The sequence below is a fragment of the Mesoplodon mirus genome, assembly GCF_964341445.2.
Source record: "Mesoplodon mirus genome assembly, chromosome: 9".
Taxonomy (NCBI): Eukaryota; Metazoa; Chordata; class Mammalia; order Artiodactyla; family Ziphiidae; genus Mesoplodon; species Mesoplodon mirus.
The window spans coordinates 28,641,527-28,660,923 of NC_138985.1; the positions used below are offsets into that span (position 1 = coordinate 28,641,527).

The following is a 19,397-nucleotide window of genomic DNA, read 5'->3' on the forward strand; positions in this document are numbered from 1 at the left end:
AAATAACATTCGTAGCCTCTGCTCCTCAGCTCGACAGCTTCAGACAGAAGTGGGGAAACCAGTATCCCCTACACCTCCCCCTCTCCTGTTCTGGGGGAGGCTTATCTCCCACTCCTAATGCATGTGCAACTTTGAGTGTTCTGGTTTTCCCTAGAACATTTTCATTCCCTTTTTTATTGTCATTACCTCAGTTTTTTAGGCTTTGATCTGTTTTTAAATGGATTCAGTACTTATTGCCTGTCTTTTCATAGCCTAGTCTTCCTATTTCTATACTTTTGAAAAAAATCGTCTTTTGGTTGACTGGATCGTACCAGTGAGCAGTCTTCAGGGAGGATTTTCCTGAATTTCCCCTATGTCCTTGCACACTTGGGACTGTCTTTCTGTTACTTCTCTGGCTGGCAGCAGTCTCGTTGGATATTATCAAAGCAAACTTTTTCTCAACCCTGTAGGTTGTCTTTGTTGTCTGTGTGTGTGACGCATGTCATCCAAGGATGCCCAGGTTGTTTCTAACCTTGTTGACTGTGTTAACGGGTGGGCATTTTAAAAGCTCACTGCAGCCACAGCATAGAGAGTAGATCAGAGGGCGGGACCAAGTGGGGGTCAGGGGGCACGTGCTGTAGACTGGGGGCCGGGGAGATCACGATTTAAAAGCGGGAACCTGATGCTTGATTAGATAGAGGGTGTGGGAAGAGGAAAGTGTAAAAGTTGCCAGTTTATATGGCAGTAGTTATGTATTCAAATATTAAAAAAAAAAAAAATACTAGGACCCAGCATTGGAGGATAGAGGTGCAAAAAGTAAGCAAGTTAATTATAAACATCTAGTTAGACTTTACAGTAATGCATATTAATTTGACTTATAACATGAACTTATTTCATCTTAGCCCAAACCTTGACAATGTCTTAGTTTGATATTTAAATTTTTCTAAGAGCAAATTTGGCAATTTTTTTCCACAAAACTAAATGTTTTCTTTTGTTTCTGATACTAGCTCCTGAAATTCTTAGTTATGATCCTATCAGCATGGCAACGGATATGTGGTGAGAATTATTTATGATGAATTGATCAAATTAGTTTCAAGAAATGAATATGATACTAATTTTTCTTACATTTTCCTTCTGATTTAGGAGCATTGGAGTGTTGGCATATGTCATGCTGACGGGAGTATCGCCTTTCTTAGGCGATAATAAACAAGAAACGTTCCTCAACATCTCACAGATGAATCTGAGTTATTCTGAGGAAGAATTTGATGTTGTGTCTGAATCAGCTGTTGACTTCATCAAGACACTTTTAGTTAAGAAACCTGAGTAAGTATTCGTTAATATTGATCTCTATCAAGTTTTGAGCAATCTGTTCTGAACAAAAGCAGATTAACAACTGAAACCCCAAAATAAAGACATGAAAGTGTAGACAAAACTAGATGAAACCTTTGGCTTCTTACATCTGTTGAAAGAAAAAGTGGCAAAAATGAAGATGTTTTTTAGAAAATGTGAACTGCACCTCAGTATAACAGATATTTGCCATCTGTTCTTGGTTTTTCAAAGGGGCTTTTCAGAGATAACTTAAAATACTATTTTTCTATATTGTGGGGAACGGCATTTGCATGCAAATGCTAAAACTTTGTTTTGTTCAGGAACCACAGTAAGATCTTTGTGGTTCATACATCCCAAAATATAATACCTTATGCTCTAAGTTATAGTTGAGGCTTTAAACTACTTCATCCTAATTGTAAAATGTGTATCTTTATCCAGAGATCGCGCCACTGCTGAGGAATGTCTGAAACATCCATGGCTAATGCAGAGCAGTGTTCAGGAACCTTCTCTCAAGGTGAAAGCGGCATTAGAAGAGGCACAGGCCCTCCAGGAAGGCGATTCTGTGCCTGAAAGTAATTCAGATACTCAGAAGCCGGAAACTGAGGAATCTGTCGTCACAGAAGAGTTGATTGTGGTTACTTCATATACTTTAGGACAATGCAGACAGTCTGAAAAAGAGAAAATGGAGCAAAAGGCCATTTCCAAACGCTTTAAATTTGAGGAACCTTTGCTGCAAGACATTCCGGGAGATTTTATCTACTGAGCAGTATTTCCCTTTAGAACTTTAAGATTTCTGCATTGGAAACATTATTTATGGACTTCTGGCCAAATGGTACATGTGCTGAAAGTGGATGACCAGGTGTCACTGGGAGAAACTAAAATAACTTTGTCAAACTTGTGGAGTTAGAGGAATCAAGCCAGTTTTATAAAGTTGCCAACCAGGAGGTTTAACGGGTAAAGTTACCTTTTTCAAAGTTCTTTTTAAGAAGGGAGATGCTTGAACCTTTTATTTCTGCATCCTGTTTCTCCAGAATGAGAATTTGTATGCAAAGATATCTGTAGTCACTTTCCTTAAAAATCCAAGTAAAAGTGCCAAAATTAACATCTTTGTAAATCTGTTTTGCATTATTCATATGTATATCTGTATCTGCATATATGTATGTTGATATCTTAACTAAAATTGATACTTTTTCACTTTGGATTTTTTGAGGGGACTAAGATTTTAATTTAAATAGGTATTTTGCAAATTTTTGAGACCTAGAATAACATCCACTAGTTTAATAATGTCTTATTTTTCTATTTTATTACTGCTTTATGTTGACTTGATTTGGCTTCTGTTGTCTGTTTTTTTTTCCTAATGCTTTGCAGCCCTATCAGTGAAAAAACCTGGCTAATTTTCTTTTTTTTTTCTTCAACATCACTAGTAAGAGTGGTGGTGATTTTTCACCTCTGAAATTGTTGTGGTTTTCAAGGTCAAGGTTAAGTCACCCTGTAATGTTAACCCAGTGTCGGCTCCGCGTGTCCCTCATCACACCTTCCTTGTCTACCCTCTTTCACAGGCTGCACCCCTGCCGCCTCCTCACACGCTTGTCGCCTGCCTCTTGCGAGAGGCAGTGTGATCTGATCAATACGGTGGTGCTTCGGTCAGTGAGAGGACGTTATTAAGTTGTTTTTGTTAATAAAATCCCCAGGAATTGGGGAAGAAATATAAAGCACATTCATGCTGGCCATCGAGCCTCTGCTTCTGTTGAATTTCATGTTAGCCCCCAAGCAATACTAGGAAAAGCGGTAAAATGCCAGAATATTTATAAACCTTTACTTTGTTCATAAACGATTTGACATTGGAGACTTTGTCATTAGGGAGGGTACCCTAAGACTTGTAAGATTTATAAGAATATACTCAGTAGCATTTAATTGACTTAGGATTGAACACTTCAGCTGTATCTGGGCCCACAGTGAACGAATTCCTATTTAAAAAAGTGGAAATGTAAAAGCGTATGCTGTATAACTTAAAGCAACTAAATATTCTTCTTACACAGAACAGTCTGAGAGTCCTTATTTATCTTGTATTAGGTGCTTGTATCGGGTGAATACAACTTGTCTGTGACTTGTGTGCTGTGTGCACACAACGTGTGCTCTGTACCGTGAGCTACTTGGACCCATCCCTTCGCAGTCTGCTAGGGTGTCACGTGGTGCTTTCTTCCCAGCCTGGTTGCTCAGACGTCAGCCTCAGAACCATGGGAACCCCTAACCATCTGTTTTCAAGTGTGTGTAGGGTACTGGGCTGGACTTTCCCATGCGTGGTCTGCACGAGCTCCCAGCCCTGCCGTGCAAGTGTCGCAGGCCCTGTATTGTTCCAACACCATCAGGTGAAATTGATTAGGCAGTTCGAACCCTTGGTTTGCACTGTTTTCTCACTAAATTGGCATATTGATTTATACAGTTTCTTGGAAACGAGCATTTCTAAACAAGCTCTATAAAGAGGAAGAGGAAATTCTGCTACGATGGCAGTTTTCAATGAAAACCCATGGCCACAATGCTAAAGCCTAAGGTAAGTCTTGAAAAGAGGTAAAATACAATTTTAGGCAAATTTTTATAAATACCTCTGACAAAAATAGGGAGGTGAGAAAAAAAAAATATCCACTATCTGAATGACACATTTTTATACTTGATGGATTTATTCAGTTTTAAAATCATAATCATGTGGACAAGTTAGACTTTTTCCAAGCCATTTTTTATACTGTATTCATAATACATTTAATATAATTGCTGTATTTGTAAAAGAAAAGAAAAAAGACGTGTTTTCTTTTAGCTGGCCACTTTGCCATTTGCAGTGTGCAGCTGTCCTTAGCTACTCTTGGTGACTTGAATTTAGAATTAATTATACACTGCTTTTTTGGAAGCACTTGCACTGGTAAAGGGATATATTGACATTTTTTGGTGTCTGTCATATAAATAGAGCATGAAGAGTCTGCACAGTATTGGACCAAATCTTTGTTAATTACTAACCAACTAGCTCTGTTAATTTTTCTTTTCACTTGTTTACAATGAACTATTCATATCCATGCAATTTAGAACTCCAGTTTTAATTATAATAAAATTCAACGTTATAATATTTTAGCTTGATGAGAAGTTGTTTATGAAATATGCAAAGTGTAAGTGGTTTTAGTCAACTGGGAAATTGTGTTTTAATGTTTCATTTTGTTGTTTTCACATGAAAAGTAGGAGAATATGGCTTTCTCTCGTACTTACAGAGGCAGGTCAGATGCTAACTGTGGTGTATCTTAAACTTTTCCAACAGACCTCAGTTTGGAAGAAAGTGTAGGAGAGAAGAGGTCGCTTAGAGACCGTTGGACACGAGGTGAATGCTGTGCGGTTCCGTCCACGGAGGTCTGAGCAACATCGCTCCCTGCCACCGACATGGATCATCTCAAGGTACCAAGAAACAAATCCTAAATACATCTTAAGCTCACACTTGGAGAAATTTGAATTAGACTGATAAAATTAAAAATAAGATAGTATTGTTCAAGATCACTTAGCACTTAGGACCTTCAATTTGTTACAGAATTAAAAGAGCTGGATTAAAAACGTTAACCTCAAGAGCCTTAATTGCCAACTATTGTTTTATTGTCAGAGGGGATATAATTTACAAGTAATGAAGTATACAGCTCTAAATCTGTACCAGCCTCTCTCGAGCTTGACAAATGCACGTATTCATATAGAGGGAATTACATGGCACGTCCACCCTGCTGTGGCTTTCACTCAGCCTCATTTTGAGACTCATACATATTGTGCTTGTATCAGCAGTGTGTTCCTTGTTGTTGCCATGTGGTGCTGTTTGAACACACCAGTTTATCTAAAACCATCTCTCTGTTCATGGACCCCAGGGCTGTTGCAGGTTTTGTCTCTTATGAATAAAGCTGCTATAGATATTCTTTTTTCTGTTGTGTTTGGTTTTTTTTTGGCTGCATTGGGTGTTCATTGCTGCTGCTGCGTGCGGGCTTTTCTCTAGTTGCGGCAAGCGGGGACTACTCTTCGTTACAGTGTGCGGCCTTCTCATTGCAGTGGCTTCTCTTGTTGCGGAGCACGGGCTCAGTAGTTGCGGCATGCGGGCCCTAGAGCATGCAGGCTTCAGTAGTTGTGGTGCGCAGGCTCAGTAGTTGTGGCTCGCGGGCTCCAGAGCGCAGGCTCAGTAGTTGTGGCGCACGGGCTTAGCTGTTCCGCGGCATGTGGGATCTTCCCGGACCAGGGCTTGAACCCGTGTCCCCTGCATTGGCAGGCAGATTCTTAACCACTGCGCCACCAGGGAAGTTCAGATATTCTTGTCCAGGGATTTTTTGTGGACACGTTTTCATTTCTCTTAGATTAAATAGTAGAATTTCTAGGCCATAGGATAAATGGATATGTAACTTTTTAAGAAAGTGCCCGTTTCTAAAATGATTATACCGTTTACCATTCCTGCCAGCAATATATGAGAGTTCTCATTGCTTCACATTTAATGCTGGCCACCTTTTTTATTTTAGCCACTCATGAGTATGTGGTGGTATCACAAGGTGGTTTAATTTGCTATTCTCTGATGACTAATGAGGAACAAACACTATTTCATGTGTTTGAACCATTTTTGTGTCCTTTTTCTCCCTTTTTATTAATTGGATAGTGAGTTGTGATACTCTTTTATATATTCTGGATACAAGTCCTTTATAGGATTTACATGTTAAAAATATTTTTTTCCGACTGTGGGTTGTCTGTTTTCTCAACAGTGTCTTTTGATGAGAAGGTAGCTGTAATTTCGATGAAGTCCAATTCATCAATTTTTTTTTTTTTTTTTTTTTGCGGTACGCGGGCCTCTCACTGCTGTGGCCTCTCCCGTTGCGGAGCACAGGCTCCGTACGCGCAGGCTCAGCGGCCAGGGCTCAGGGGCCCAGCTGCTCTGCGGCATGTGGGATCTTCCTGGACCGAGGCACGAACCCGTGTCCCCTGCATCGGCAGGCGGACTCTCAACCACTGCGCCACCAGGGAAGCCCCAATTCATCAATTTTTGTTTTATGGTTAATACTTACTGTACCCTCTTTAAGAAGTCCTTACCTACCCCAAAGTCATGAAGATTTTTTTTAAGCTTTATAGTTTTACCTTTTATGTTGAGGCCTGCGATCCACTTCACACTTTTGTCCCCTTTGGTGTTAGGTAGGGGTCCAGTGTCCTTGTTTTCCGTATGAATATGTAGTTGTTCCAGCGCCATTTGTCAGACAGGTTTTCTTTTCCCCACTGCATTGTTTTGCTGTCCTTGTCTCAACTCATCTGACCGTGTCTGTGGATCTACTTCTGCACGCTCTTCTAGTTCATTCATTTATTTGCTTATCTTTTTGTCAGAGCTTTGTAAGTCCTGATGTCAAGTACAGTAGGACTTCCAATTCCTTCATTTTTGAGATTGTTGTTTATTCTAGGTCCTTGGCATTTCTGAAGAAATTTTAGTGTTGGTTTGTCAACTTTTACCAAAATCACCCCCTAAAAAGGCCTCATGGGATTTTGTTTGAGATTCATCTAATCTATCAGTTTGACTTTTTAACAATTCTTCCAGTCTATGAACATAGTGTGTATTCCCGTTCGTTTATTTCAATTTTTCTCAGCATTGTGTTATATTTTTCAGTGTAGAGTCCTTGTACATCCTTTGCGAACTTTATCCCTGTGTATTTTGTTATTTGATGCTATTGATTTGGATGCTCTTTGTTTTTCAGTTTTGGTTTCTGATACTCCAAATCCTCCAGTGGTCAGTTTTAGCTCACTGTGCTTAATCAGACCTATGTTATAAATTATTCAAATAAAAATGAGTGTACTTTTCTTTTGAAACTCTTCATTTAAAGTCTCGGCCTAAAGTTTTGTTGGTAAGAGTGGAAGTAAGTCTGCTGAATTGAAATTCATGGTAACAAGATTGGGAAGGAATAACATACCCTCCTCTAATTCTCTCAAAGTAGAGAGGAGTTAATAGAATCTCAGAGGGTTTGCCCAGGATCTTAACAGCTGCCGGCAAAACAGAGGGTAGAATCGTTGAGCTTTCCAGGGCTTTTACCTCAGTGGAGTCTACCTTTGGCTACATATTAATGTCCATAAACAATCCTTTTTTTTAATTATTTTTGTGTAGCTTGACTGTGGATGAATTTTTGTTAATGACTGGATGAATTTTTGTTAATGACTGGATAGGTAACCTGAGATTAGGCTGGTACAGAGGTCAGCACATTATGCCTTTGTGGCATGTTTGGTAAATGAAGCTTTCTTGGAACACAGCCTGTTCATTTACATTTGTCTACAGCTGCTTTCATGGGAAAACCTGCAGGGTTGAGTAGTTGCAACAGAGATCTTATGGCCTAATCAGCCTAAAACAGTTACTCTCTGGCCCTTTACAGTATAAGTTTGCCAACCCCCCTGCCAGGCTATTGTAATCTAAACATATTTTAAATAGGAGATATTTCCTATTTCAAACCAATACTGACACAGTTCTTGGGGGAGCAGTTCATTTTACATGGCAGAATAATCTTAGGACTTTGCATTCATTCTTACAGTTTTTATTAAAACAAGTGAGTTTTATCTACTAAAACTAAACTATTTTTACTAAATATGTCATCAGCAATAGTATAACAACATTTTTACATAAAAATGGTCTCTCAGTTTCAATACACTGATCAGTTTTCATGAAAATTAGTATCTCTTGGTTATCTCCATTACTGTAAAGTGACCAGTTTTCTAATAACTTGTGAGAGAAATGTACCTAGAAGGAAAAAAAAAGATATTTAGAAAGAGAGATGTTTAATCCTCAGAGAGCTGGAGATTATTCAGGAGGGAAGGATTATCACTTCATCTTTGCCCCTTTCAAAGCAACATATTCAGTGTCCTTGTCCTACACCTTAACAATTATTTCAAAATACAAAGTTTTTAGACTTAAAAGGAGTTGGAAAGATAGTAGTACAGACACATCTTATGTAGTTGTAGTACAGTACCAAAACCAAGAGACTGACATCCGAGCAGTGCGTGTGTATAGTTCTGTGCCGTTCTATCACATGTAGTTTCCTGTAACCACAATTTAGATACAGAACTATTTCATAGCAACAAAGATGGGTTGATGTCAACATTTTAGCAGTTCAGGTAAATAGTACATCAGACAATGTTATACGTTTTGTTTCCACCACCAAACGATTCCTGAGATAACTCAAGAGGAGAAGGAAAGTCCATCATATTTACCCACGTTTCTGCTCTTTCCACTGTTCCTCCTTCCTGATGTTCCAAGACTTTTTTTTCTAAACATTTTCTGTTTCAAGACCTTCCTTTTGTTATTCTTTTAAGGGAGGTCTATTCAAGCAAATTCTTTTTGTCTTCCATCATCTGGAAAGTCTTTATTTTTCCTTTGTTCCTGAAGAATAATTTTATTAGCTGCAGAATTCAGAGTTGACAGTTCTTTTAGAACTTGAAAAATTTTGTGCCATTTTCCTGGCCTCCATGGTTTATGAGGAGACAGCTATCATCTGAATTATCTTTCCCCTATAGGTAAGGTGGTATTTCTGTCTTGCTGCTTTCAAGCTTTTTTCTTTGCCTTTAGTTTTCAGAAGTTTGTCTTATCATAGATTTCTTTAGGTTTACGCTGTTTGGGTTCCACTCGGCTTCTTAAATATATAGGTTTATGTCTTTTGCCAAATTTGGAAACTTTTCAGACGTTCATTCTTTCAAATGCTTTTTTCAGCCCCACCTTTCTCTTCTCCTGGGACTCCGATGACATGAATGCTAGATTTTTTTGTTATAGAACCACAGGTATTATTGTCGGTCTGTTTTCTCTGCTCAGATTGGGTAATTTCTATTTTATCTTCGAGTTCCTGATTCTTTCCTTCTTTTCAAGTTGAGATTTTCCTGGTTCTTGGTGGTTTTCTATTGTATACCGGACATCTGGTTTTACGTCGCAGGACTCTGGATCTTGTCTAAATCTTGTTTTAAAAGCAGGCCTTTTCTGACACCGCCGTACTGGTGGGTGAAGCGGGGGTATGTACACTGCCTCCTCACTGCTGCCAGTTGGGGTGAAGGTCCAGGTTCACCACTTGGCCTCCTTTGACACCCAGGCAGGGGGAGGGGTACCTCCTTACGGCTTCCCACTGAAGAATAGGGGCTCCACTGATGCCGCGGGGGGTGGGAGTATCAGTGGGCAGGAAAGGAGGGTGTAGCTCCCCTGGGCCTTCTCCACCACCACACCCCACAGAGGACGGGGGCCAGAGGGGCGGGCGGGGAAGGCCTCGTTCTAGCTGAGTAAGGGGAGCAAGCCTCGGCTCTCCACCTGGCCTTTGTTGACAGGCTAGGGTAGGGTTGGGGCCATGTTTTTTCCCATGGTGTCTGACTAGAATAGGGCGATTACTGTGTGAAAGTTCTTTAGCTTGAGAAAGCAGGCTTTTCTTGGCTTTTGTTGTCGCAGCCATTGGTGTTTCTAGGCTGCTGGTTTCACCAGCACCTAGTCTGGGACATACGAGACAAAAGAAAGCCCAGGGAACTCACTGCTGTTATCACTTGGGTCCCAAGGTCCTTAGCCAACCTGCCTTCTTTTCATTTTTCAGTGTGTTTATTTGATAAATGTCTAGGGTTTTAGCTGTGCTAAAGAAGAATAGGGAAGAATAGGGAAACGTGTGTCTACTCCATCTTGTCCCTCCTGGGGGTTTTTGCTTTTTAAAGTTGACAGTAGGAGAACTCCCTTCTGCGTATTTGAGATTTAAGCAATTTAGTAAATACACCTCGGATTATGAGAGCCAGGTTTCTCTGTTGGAGAAGGAGTGACAAGTATGGAAAGGAGGAAGTCTCCAGTGAGTGTGTGTGTGTGTGTATGTGTGCACGCACGCACGCACAGGGGTGCTAACACTAGACCACTGAATGTAGTTTAAAATTTCTTGAGGTTCCTTTTTACCATGAGGATATATCCCACCAAGGATGTTGAGTCAGAACTGTTTGAAAGTCACTTGAAGTATTTCTTCTCTATATTGTTCATTTGTTTCAATATTTTAAGGAGTATTTTAAAGATTTCTTTGTGATTTTATTTTTAAATTATGTAAAAACAAAACAGCATGATTTCAAAGTCAAAAGTGTAAAACAAGGTACATTCAGGAAAGTACAGTTTCCATCCCTGTTTCCTACTTACATCCCCTGGCCGTTTGTTTACTTCCCCAAAGGTAACTACTTGTATTGATTTTAGTTACTCTTCCGTTGTTTCTTTTTGAAAGCAGAAGCTAACACATGCATACGTATACACATGCATATATAAAATTCCTTTTCACAAGTACAGACTCCTCAACTGTATGGAAGTCAAAGTTTATTTAAACCATTCTCTATCGATGGATACTTAGGTTGTATCTGGGTTGTTTACAGTTGTTACAAATAGTGTTACATTAAATAATCTTACATAAATGGCATTTTGTATTTTTTGCCAGCGTACTTTGGGATAAAATCTTAGATGTGGGATTGCTGCATAGAATGGTAAGTGTATGTGACATTTTTCTAGATATTGTCAAATTCCCTTCCACAGGTGTTGTTTCATTTTGTCTTTACACCAGCAATTTAAAAATGCTTATTTCCCCACAGCCTTTTGAGAAAATAGGTTCTCAAATTTAGGGATTATTGCCAATTTGCTAGAAGAAAAATGGTATCTTTCTATAGTTTGAATTTATATTCTTTTTAAGAGTGAAGTTGACCCTTTTTTTTTTAATGTGTTTGAGTCACTTGCATTTCTTTTCTGTGAATACATAATATCTTTTGCCCATTTTTCTATTGGGTTACTGTTTTCTCAACTTTCACTCTTTAGAAATTAGGGATATTAACTTCTGTGATTTAAATTGTAAATATTTTCCCATTTATCATTTGCTTTTTGCTTTGCTTTTGGTATTTTTAGACATGCAGAAGTTTGTTTTTATACAGTCAATTTTCCTTATTCTATAACGAATCATGGTTAGGTTTCTCCACTTCTGGGTTATAAAAGAATTCACCCATATTTTTCTGCTAGTGCTTAGATGTTTTCATTTTTACATTTAGATCTTTTGATCCAATTGGAACGTATGGTGAGCAGTGGATCCAATTTCATCTTTCTGCATATGGCTATCAGGTTGTTCCAACATCACTTTTCAAATGTCTTCCTCTCCCTCCCTGATTTAGATGCTGCTTTACCATAACCAGATTTCCATATGCACGTCTATATTTTCATTGCATTGTCTCTTAATGTGCCAGCACTTCATTATTTTATTTTCAAATGTTTTAATGTCTGTAAGACTAGCCCCCCCTCCTTACTCTTCCTTTGCAGGGATTTCCTAGCGATCTTTGCTTATTTCTTCTTCCAAAGGAATTTATAATTAATTAGCTTGTCTAACTTTTAAAAATCCCTGGTATCACATTAAATTTAACTCAGGGAGAACTGACATCTTTATGATGAAGAATCTTGCCATCCAAGAACATGGTTGTGTCTTTCCCTTTGTCCAGTTCTACATTTGTACCTTTCAGTAGTGTGTTTTAGCACCTTTCATGTAAGTTTTGCAGATTTCTTGCTCACTTTTTTCTAAGTAGTTTGTTTTGGTTTGCTTTTTGCTATTTTAAGTATTGTCTGCTCTCCATTACTACTTCTAATGGTATATTAAATGCCTTTCATTATTAAATGAAATGTGATCTATGATACGGAGGCATGTTTCTAATATTTTCAACTCCCACTTTTGAACCCTGGATGGTAAAATGTCAGTTTTTCTGTACACATTCCTGACAGCACTTTGAACTGCTGAAGTCGGCGGAAAGACCAGCCTGGATGACAGGTTACCGAGGAGGAGAGGCTCTTGCCGTGGGTGGAGGCTGGAGGCTCTTCCCATCATCATCCTCTCACCTCCTCCTTGAACGCCCCCCAACCCCATCACGGGGCCTCCTGTGGATACAGCGTCTTTTGCCCAAGCCTCCCAACAAGCAGTATAAACACTGCCTCGCCTGTAAGACCAGCGATTGGTAATTATTTATTCATAGTTTTCATACGGACAAACTGAAAACAGCAGAGTCGAGCAGCCTTCAGAAAGCCCTGTGGAGCCGCTGTTGACGGAGCATCGCCCTGGCCTTCCCGCTGTGCCAGAGGGCAGAGGCCACCATCGGTGCAGTGCTGGCTGCTTCAGGTGGGTGTCATTCAGTTTAGCTTCATCTTTGCTGAATGCAATTTCACCAAGACTGGGTAGAACCTGTCTCATCAGGTATTACTAAATCCCTGGATTGGTGAATGGGGAACAGTTGGAAGGAAGAGAAGCAGGGGGAAGCCAAATCTCAAAAAATGGGATAAATGACAGTAAAATCTGATTTATTTGAAAGTCGTACAGGTCTTGTCAGTATAATTCAGCACAGTCTCTTAAACCTTCCTTAACAGTAGAATCATATACTTACTCCAGAACCTGACGGCTACAAGCTCAATGCAAAATGCTAATGCTGGCATTCACGCTCTGGTCCCTCACCTGTCCAGGGCTTGCTTTTACTGTATCTTCAGCTAACCTATACACTGGCCAAATGGCAGATCTTCTTTCTGGAGCATAGCTCACACCTCCCCTGCTGAGGCCCGTTTTTTCTATTTGCAAGGCAGCCTCCATCACGTCTGAAATCTTAGATCTCAAAGCCCATGAGGTCACCAGCCCACCAAGAGGGAGGAGTGACCTGACTGGCCTCCTGGATTCCTCCTCATCAGTCTCTCTCCTACCTCGTTTTAGCACCGCTGCTTGGAACTCTTCTAGTCCAGTATTAGGTAAGCCGCTTGTGAGCAGAGACCATACAGCATCTGAGTGAAGGCACGTGGGAGTCCTACTGCCATGTGTCGGCTACAATCGCTCTGCTGCAGTCTTCATAAATCTGTAATTCTAGTGAAGCCCTTTCTCCAGTCACCGCTGGGCTGACTCTATGGGGTGTGCTGGGAACACTTGCTCAAACAGTGAGAAGTCTCCTTTGCCTCTGATGATGTGCATCATCCAAGATGTCTCCCAGGTCATTACTGGGAGTCCATGGCTGAATCACAGTGATTACTGGACACACAGGAAGTAGTGGGCTGCAGGTATACAGCATTGCTTCAAGAAAAGAAAGGACAATGTCTATTGCAAGGACCGAGTTCCAGCCTGTTCGCAATCAACCATAAAGGCATTAAGAAGTACATGGAAATAAGCTTAACTGGAAAGAATACCCAAGATGGTGACTTTCAAACAGAAATCAAGGATATTTTCACTACATACTACTTCCTGTCAGTTGGGTTAGGAAAGCCTCTTCATACAAATTGTACACAAAAACTGTTACTTGCTTTTACTTCAGAACAGATGGTCCACTCAGGCCCTGGTTTTCTGTGGCTTGGCCATAGCAAGAAAAAATCCAGCAAACACTGAAAGTAAGTAAAAGCTGTTATAGAACAGTCAGGTATGAGGCACTATATAAAGTGACATGTATACAACAGAATGGTACATAATGGTTAAAGAATAAAGCAGCACAAAAAAGACTACAGATTGTAATATTTATCAACAAAAGCTCTCAGGGAAAGAAAGGCTTTTTCACTTCATGATCTATTCAAAGAGCATATTTTTTAAAGAAATAAATTACAGAACGGAAAAAACTTCTAACGATGAAAGGCCTTGTACTCTGTACTGGCATATTTAAGCTTAATCTTTTCTGAGAGGCTCCCCTCCAATGAATATTAAGAATACAGTAAAGGAGCTCATGAATGTCCTTTATTACAACTGCATTAATAATTAGTAATACTGAGGGGGTTAAATTGGCCTTTTCAAAGCAAAGGTGGCAGATTTCTGGGGTTTTTAGGCTCTGGTGCTCAGAGGGAAGGAAGATGAAACCTACAGGTAAGATTCTCTACTATATGGTTAAGTTTTGTGGAAAGAAGATGTGTAAGGGCCTGTTAGCTTTAAACTAACTTTCCTATGTTTCACATGTGCTTTTGCACATATAAATACTTTAAGCTTTCAAAATGTTTGGATTAAAGCAGTTATTTTGTAAATCTTCAGTCAGGCAGACAGTTGGTGACTAAAACAAGAAAATAAAAACAACGATGAAGCAAAAATTAATAATTTCCAAGTGCTTTAGATACATCCACAAGCTACTTAACATAGAACGACCAAACAGAAGTGCTTGTTCTCCCTCGGCATTCTGCGGTTAACAATTAAAACCCTTTTTGGTCCTAGAAAACCTTCTCATTGATAGGGCTCAAAGCTGGGGTAAGGGGGAGAAGAGGAAAAGAGATGAGAAATCAACATTATTAATACTGATTCCTTTTATTCTGTGCTTTGCTTCTATACAGAGAACTTTCAAATTAATTCTTATAAATTATAATAACTTTCTGATGAAATTAAAAACGTCAGCAGGGGTCAAATTAGAATGATCCTGAGCAGCCAGCCCGACCTGGGGGCTGGCCTGCAGCCACAGGGGCGCACCTGGTGAGGAGGGAGGCCGGGCTAGGAGGGGCTGGTCTTTGATCACCTTCACTCCTTTTTCAGCTCGTGCTGTTCTCCCCACTGGGCTTGAACAGGGGAATCTGCTGGCCATCCTTGAGCTCTAAGAAGACCTCCTGAAGGTTCCACCTGAGAGAAACCAAAAGTATAGTCTCTAATCAACGAAACACTGAGGCAAAAGACAGACATGGTTTAAAAGGAAAAAAGCAGTTGTTAGGAATGTCTTAAGTTTTTTAAACACTGTTTTATGTTAGCAGTATGTTAACGTTTTAACCTTCTGTTCACGTTAGTTAACCAGCATCACCATGAAGGCAAGTTTTAACAATGAATGGCTGGCACCAGGGAAGAGAAGGAGCAGCTTGCTCCTCCCCGTTTCCTGATCCTCCCCACCTTCAGCTCCTGGCTGGAAGCCGGCCAGCTCCTCCACTAATCCCAGGCTCAGGGGGCGGGGAGCCAGGCAGGGGCTGCCTGCTCCCTTTGTCCTTGAGAATTAAAACACATCCTGGCTAAACAGCAAAAATCTCTAAGAGAGGCTTCCCGTGGGGGAAGCGAGTGAGTGTAGCTACTGGCAACCAGACAAGAAAAGCCAATTAATGGGGTAGAGAGCTTACTTAAAGAATGTGACGAATAATTCTGGAACAGGAACCCATGCCTTTATTCATTTGTAACGACGGAGGCAGCCGTGTTGGAAGCTGTGACAAAGCATCAAGTTATGGCAGACCTAGACCACTACAACTGTAAAGTTCTTCAAATTCAGTAGCGTGCACTGGATAAAATGTCTGAACTGAGCTTAAGAGCCCAAGTAGTGGCATGCTGTCCAAGCTGTGAAACTTCTCAAGCTTTGAGAAACTAATCCTTACTGCCACAATCATATAATCATGTAACTAAATTGAAAACGGAAATCGTTTCCGTCGGAAGGTTCTGCTCCTGCCACCGGATTCCCACCCACTTTCCCATCATACCTCGTAAAGGGGGCATCTCTGGATGAGCTGACATAGAGATAGCCCTCGGACTTGGGTCCAGAGACAGGAATCTTCAACTGGGGGTATAAAGTGAGAGAGGTAAGTGTATATAGTGCTGTCCTCTGAAGAGAGAACCTATGAAATCCAGTGATGATCCACAGAACCTGGTTGTTTTTGAACTTGAGCCTAGCTGAAGAATTCACCTTATTTTCCATCTGGCTCCCTTCAAATGCCCTGCCCCTCTTTGGATGGCCTGGTGAGGTCAGTGCTCCTATCTGGCAAGGAGACCTTATGTGCCAAACTCAATGCTCTGAGTACTTGCAATGATTATTTTAAAATCCACAGTTAAAAAAGAACTACCAATATATGCAACAACATGGATGAAGGTCAGAAACATGTAGAGTGAAAGAGCCTTACCCAAGAGTATATAATGCATGATTCCATGTCTTAGACCAAACTAGGTTGGGAAAAAAATGTCAGAAAGTGCCTCTGCTGGAGCTGTGGGGATGTGAGAGGACCAACTGGGAAGAGCATGAGGCAGCTCTCAGGTGAGGGAACAGTCTACACGTAGGTAGGGGCTTGAGTTGCACAGGTGGATGCATTTGTTAAAATTCATCAGGACAGTTAGATGTGCACCTTTCACAGAATGTAAATTTTACCTCAAAAAATATATATTAAGCTCTAGTTAATGATGTATATGGCTTATGTATTTAAAGGTGAAGTGTATGGATATTTGAAAATAATAAGATAGGTTCAAGAACAAATAATGTAGAGCTAGACAAACAGGTATGGGATAAAGCACACTGAGCAAAATATTAGTTACAGAATCCAGGTAGCAGATATATGGGTTCCACAGCATAAATTCTTTGATATTTTCTGTATGTTTGAAACTTTCATAATAGGAAAAAAACCCCAAAAAACAAAAAAAGTCCACTGTTTAATAAAAGGGGGAACTGTTTCTAGCAAATTGGTCTATACTCTGACCTGGACCATAAAGCAGTTCTAAGAGGAGAGCTGATGGCAATACACACCCTCCTCAAGAAATAAAAATCTCAAATAATCTAACCTACCATCGAAAGGAGTCAGTCAGCAGAAGAAAGGAAATAATAAAGATCAGAGAGGAAATACATAGATCAAAAAAACAACAGAAGAGATCAGTATAACCAAGAGCTGGTTTTGTGAAAAGATAAACAAAATCAACAAACCTCTAGCCAGGCTCACCAAGAAATAAATAGAGAGGACCCAGATAAAGTAAGAAATAACAACAGTTATCACAGAGATACAGAATCATAAGAGAATACTATGAACAGTTATATGTCAACAAACTGGACAACACAGAAGAAATGGACGAGTTTCTAGAAACATACTGCCTGCCAAGACCGAATCAAGAAGAAACAGATAATTGAACAGACTGATCACTGCAAGTGAAAGAATCTGTAATTTAAAAATCCCCTGCAAACAAAGTCCAGGACCAGACGGCTTCACTGGGGAATGCTACCAAACAAAGTATTCTTAAAAAAACTGAAGAGGAGGGAACACCTCCAAATTCATTCTATGAGGTCACCAGCACCCAAAACCAAATCAAGACACTACCAAAAAAAGATAATTACAAGCCAACATCTCTGATGAATGTAGATGCAAAAAAACCTCAACAAAATATTAGCAAACCGAATCCAATGATACATAAGAAGGATCATACACCATGATCAAGTTGGATTCATTCCAGGGTCACAAGGATGGCTGAACATATACAAATCAATCAAATGTGATACACCACATTAACAAAAACCACATGATCACCACAACAGATGCAGAAAAAGCAGTTGATAAAAATTCAACAACCATTCATGATAAAACCTTTCACCAAAGTAGGTATAGAGGGAACACATCTCAACATAATAAAGACCACTTACGCCAAACCCACAGCCAACATAATACTCAACAGTAAAAAGCTGAAAGCCTTCCTGCTAAATTCAGGAAAAAGACAAGGCTGCTCACTCTCACCACTTCTATTCAACACAGTATACTGGAAGTCTTTGCCACAGCAATCAGGCACACACACAAAAGTATGTAAATTGGAAGGAAAGGTAAAACTGTCACTATTTGCAGATGCCCTGATACTCTATATAGAGAACCCTAAAACCACCACACAAAAACTATTAGAATAAATGAATTCAGCAAGGTAGCAGGATACAAGGTTAATTTGTAGACATCTGTTGCATTTCTTTACACTAATAATGAAATATCAGAAAGAGAAAGTAGAACAGTCCCATTTAAAATCGCTTCAAAAAACATAAAATACTCTAGGAATAAACTTAACCAAGGGGGTGAAACACCTATATGCTGACAACTATAAAACACTGATAAAGGAAACTGAAGAGGATTCAAAGAAATGGAAAAATATCCCACACTCTTGGATTGGAAAAATAGTTAAAATGACCATACTACCAAAAGCAATCTATAGATTTCATGCAATCCCTATCAAATTACCCATGACATTTTCCACAAAACTAGAAGAATCCTAAAATTTATATGGAACAACAAAAGACCCAGAATTGCCAAAGCAACCCCGAGAAAAATGAACAAAGCTGGAGGTATAACACTTCCAGACTTCAGGCTATACTACAAAGCCTCAAAACACCATGGTATTGGCACAAAAAGATAAATCAATGGAACAGAAATAGAGAGCCCAGAAATAAACCCACACACCTATGTTCAATTAATCTACAACAAAGGAGGCAAGAATATACCACAGAGAAGAGACAGTCTCTTCAACAAGTGGTGCTGGGAAAACTGGACAGCTACATGTAACTAAATGATATTAGAACATTCCCTCACACTATATACAAAAATAAAATAAAAATGATTTAAAGACCTAAATGTAAGACATGATACCATAAATTACCTAGAAGAGAACATGGGCAAAACATTCTTTGACATAAATTGTAGCAATATTTTCTTAGATCAGTCTCCCAAGGCAAAAGAAATAAAAGCAAAAATAAACAAATGGGACCTAATCAAACTTAAAAGCCTGTACACAGCAAAGGAAACCATCAACAAAAGGATAACCTACAGAATGGGAGAAAATATTTGCAAACGATGCAACCGACAAGGGGTTAATACCCAAAATATACAAACAGCTCATACAACTCAATAGCAATCAAAAAATGGGCAGAAGACATTTATCCAAAGAAGACCTACAGATGGCCAACAAGCATATGAAAAGATGCTCAATATTGCTAATTATTAGAGAAATACAAATCAAAACCACAATGAGGTATCACACCAGTCAGAATGCTATCATCAAAAAATCTACAAATAATAAATGCTAGAAAGGGTATGGAGAAAAACGAACCCTCCTACACTGTTGGGAATGTAAATTGGTGCAGCCACTATGGAGAACAGTGTGGAGGTTCCTTAAAAAACTAAAAATAGAGCTACCATATGATCCAGCAATACCACTCCTGGGTATATATATATGGAAAAAACAAAAACTGCAATTCAAACAGATACATGCACCCCAATGTTCATAGCAGCACTATTTATAATAGCCAAAACATGGAAACAACCCAAGGGCCCATCAGCAGACAACTGGCTTAAGAAGATGTGGTATGTATACACACATACACACACACAAAATGGACTATTACTCAGCTATGAA

General features: G+C 39.6%; 2 protein-coding genes and 1 long non-coding RNA gene across 3 annotated transcripts in view; 2 read left to right on the forward strand and 1 right to left on the reverse strand.

The window, feature by feature from the left end:
• STK17A (serine/threonine kinase 17a) overlaps positions 1-2,410 on the forward strand; it is a 37,796-nt gene extending 35,386 nt beyond the window's left edge. Inside the window, exons 5-7 of the mRNA XM_082632147.1 lie at positions 987-1,035; positions 1,123-1,302; positions 1,747-2,410. Of these exons, the coding sequence (XP_082488273.1) occupies positions 987-1,035; positions 1,123-1,302; positions 1,747-2,071 (554 nt within the window). The 3' untranslated portion in view covers positions 2,072-2,410. The remainder of the gene's footprint in view (positions 1-986; positions 1,036-1,122; positions 1,303-1,746) is intronic.
• A 1,349-nt stretch (positions 2,411-3,759) lies between these two features.
• LOC309810033 lies at positions 3,760-14,807 on the forward strand. Its single transcript, XR_014294932.1, has 3 exons — positions 3,760-3,859; positions 4,610-4,743; positions 12,074-14,807. It is a non-coding gene; the product is annotated as an uncharacterized lncRNA (long non-coding RNA).
• COA1 (cytochrome c oxidase assembly factor 1) overlaps positions 14,805-19,397 on the reverse strand; it is a gene marked incomplete at its 3' end in the record, with an annotated part of 90,539 nt that continues 85,946 nt past the window's right edge. Inside the window, 3 exon segments of the mRNA XM_082631720.1 lie at positions 14,805-14,824; positions 14,827-14,903; positions 15,737-15,813. Coding sequence (XP_082487846.1) covers positions 14,805-14,824; positions 14,827-14,903; positions 15,737-15,813 — 174 coding nt within the window.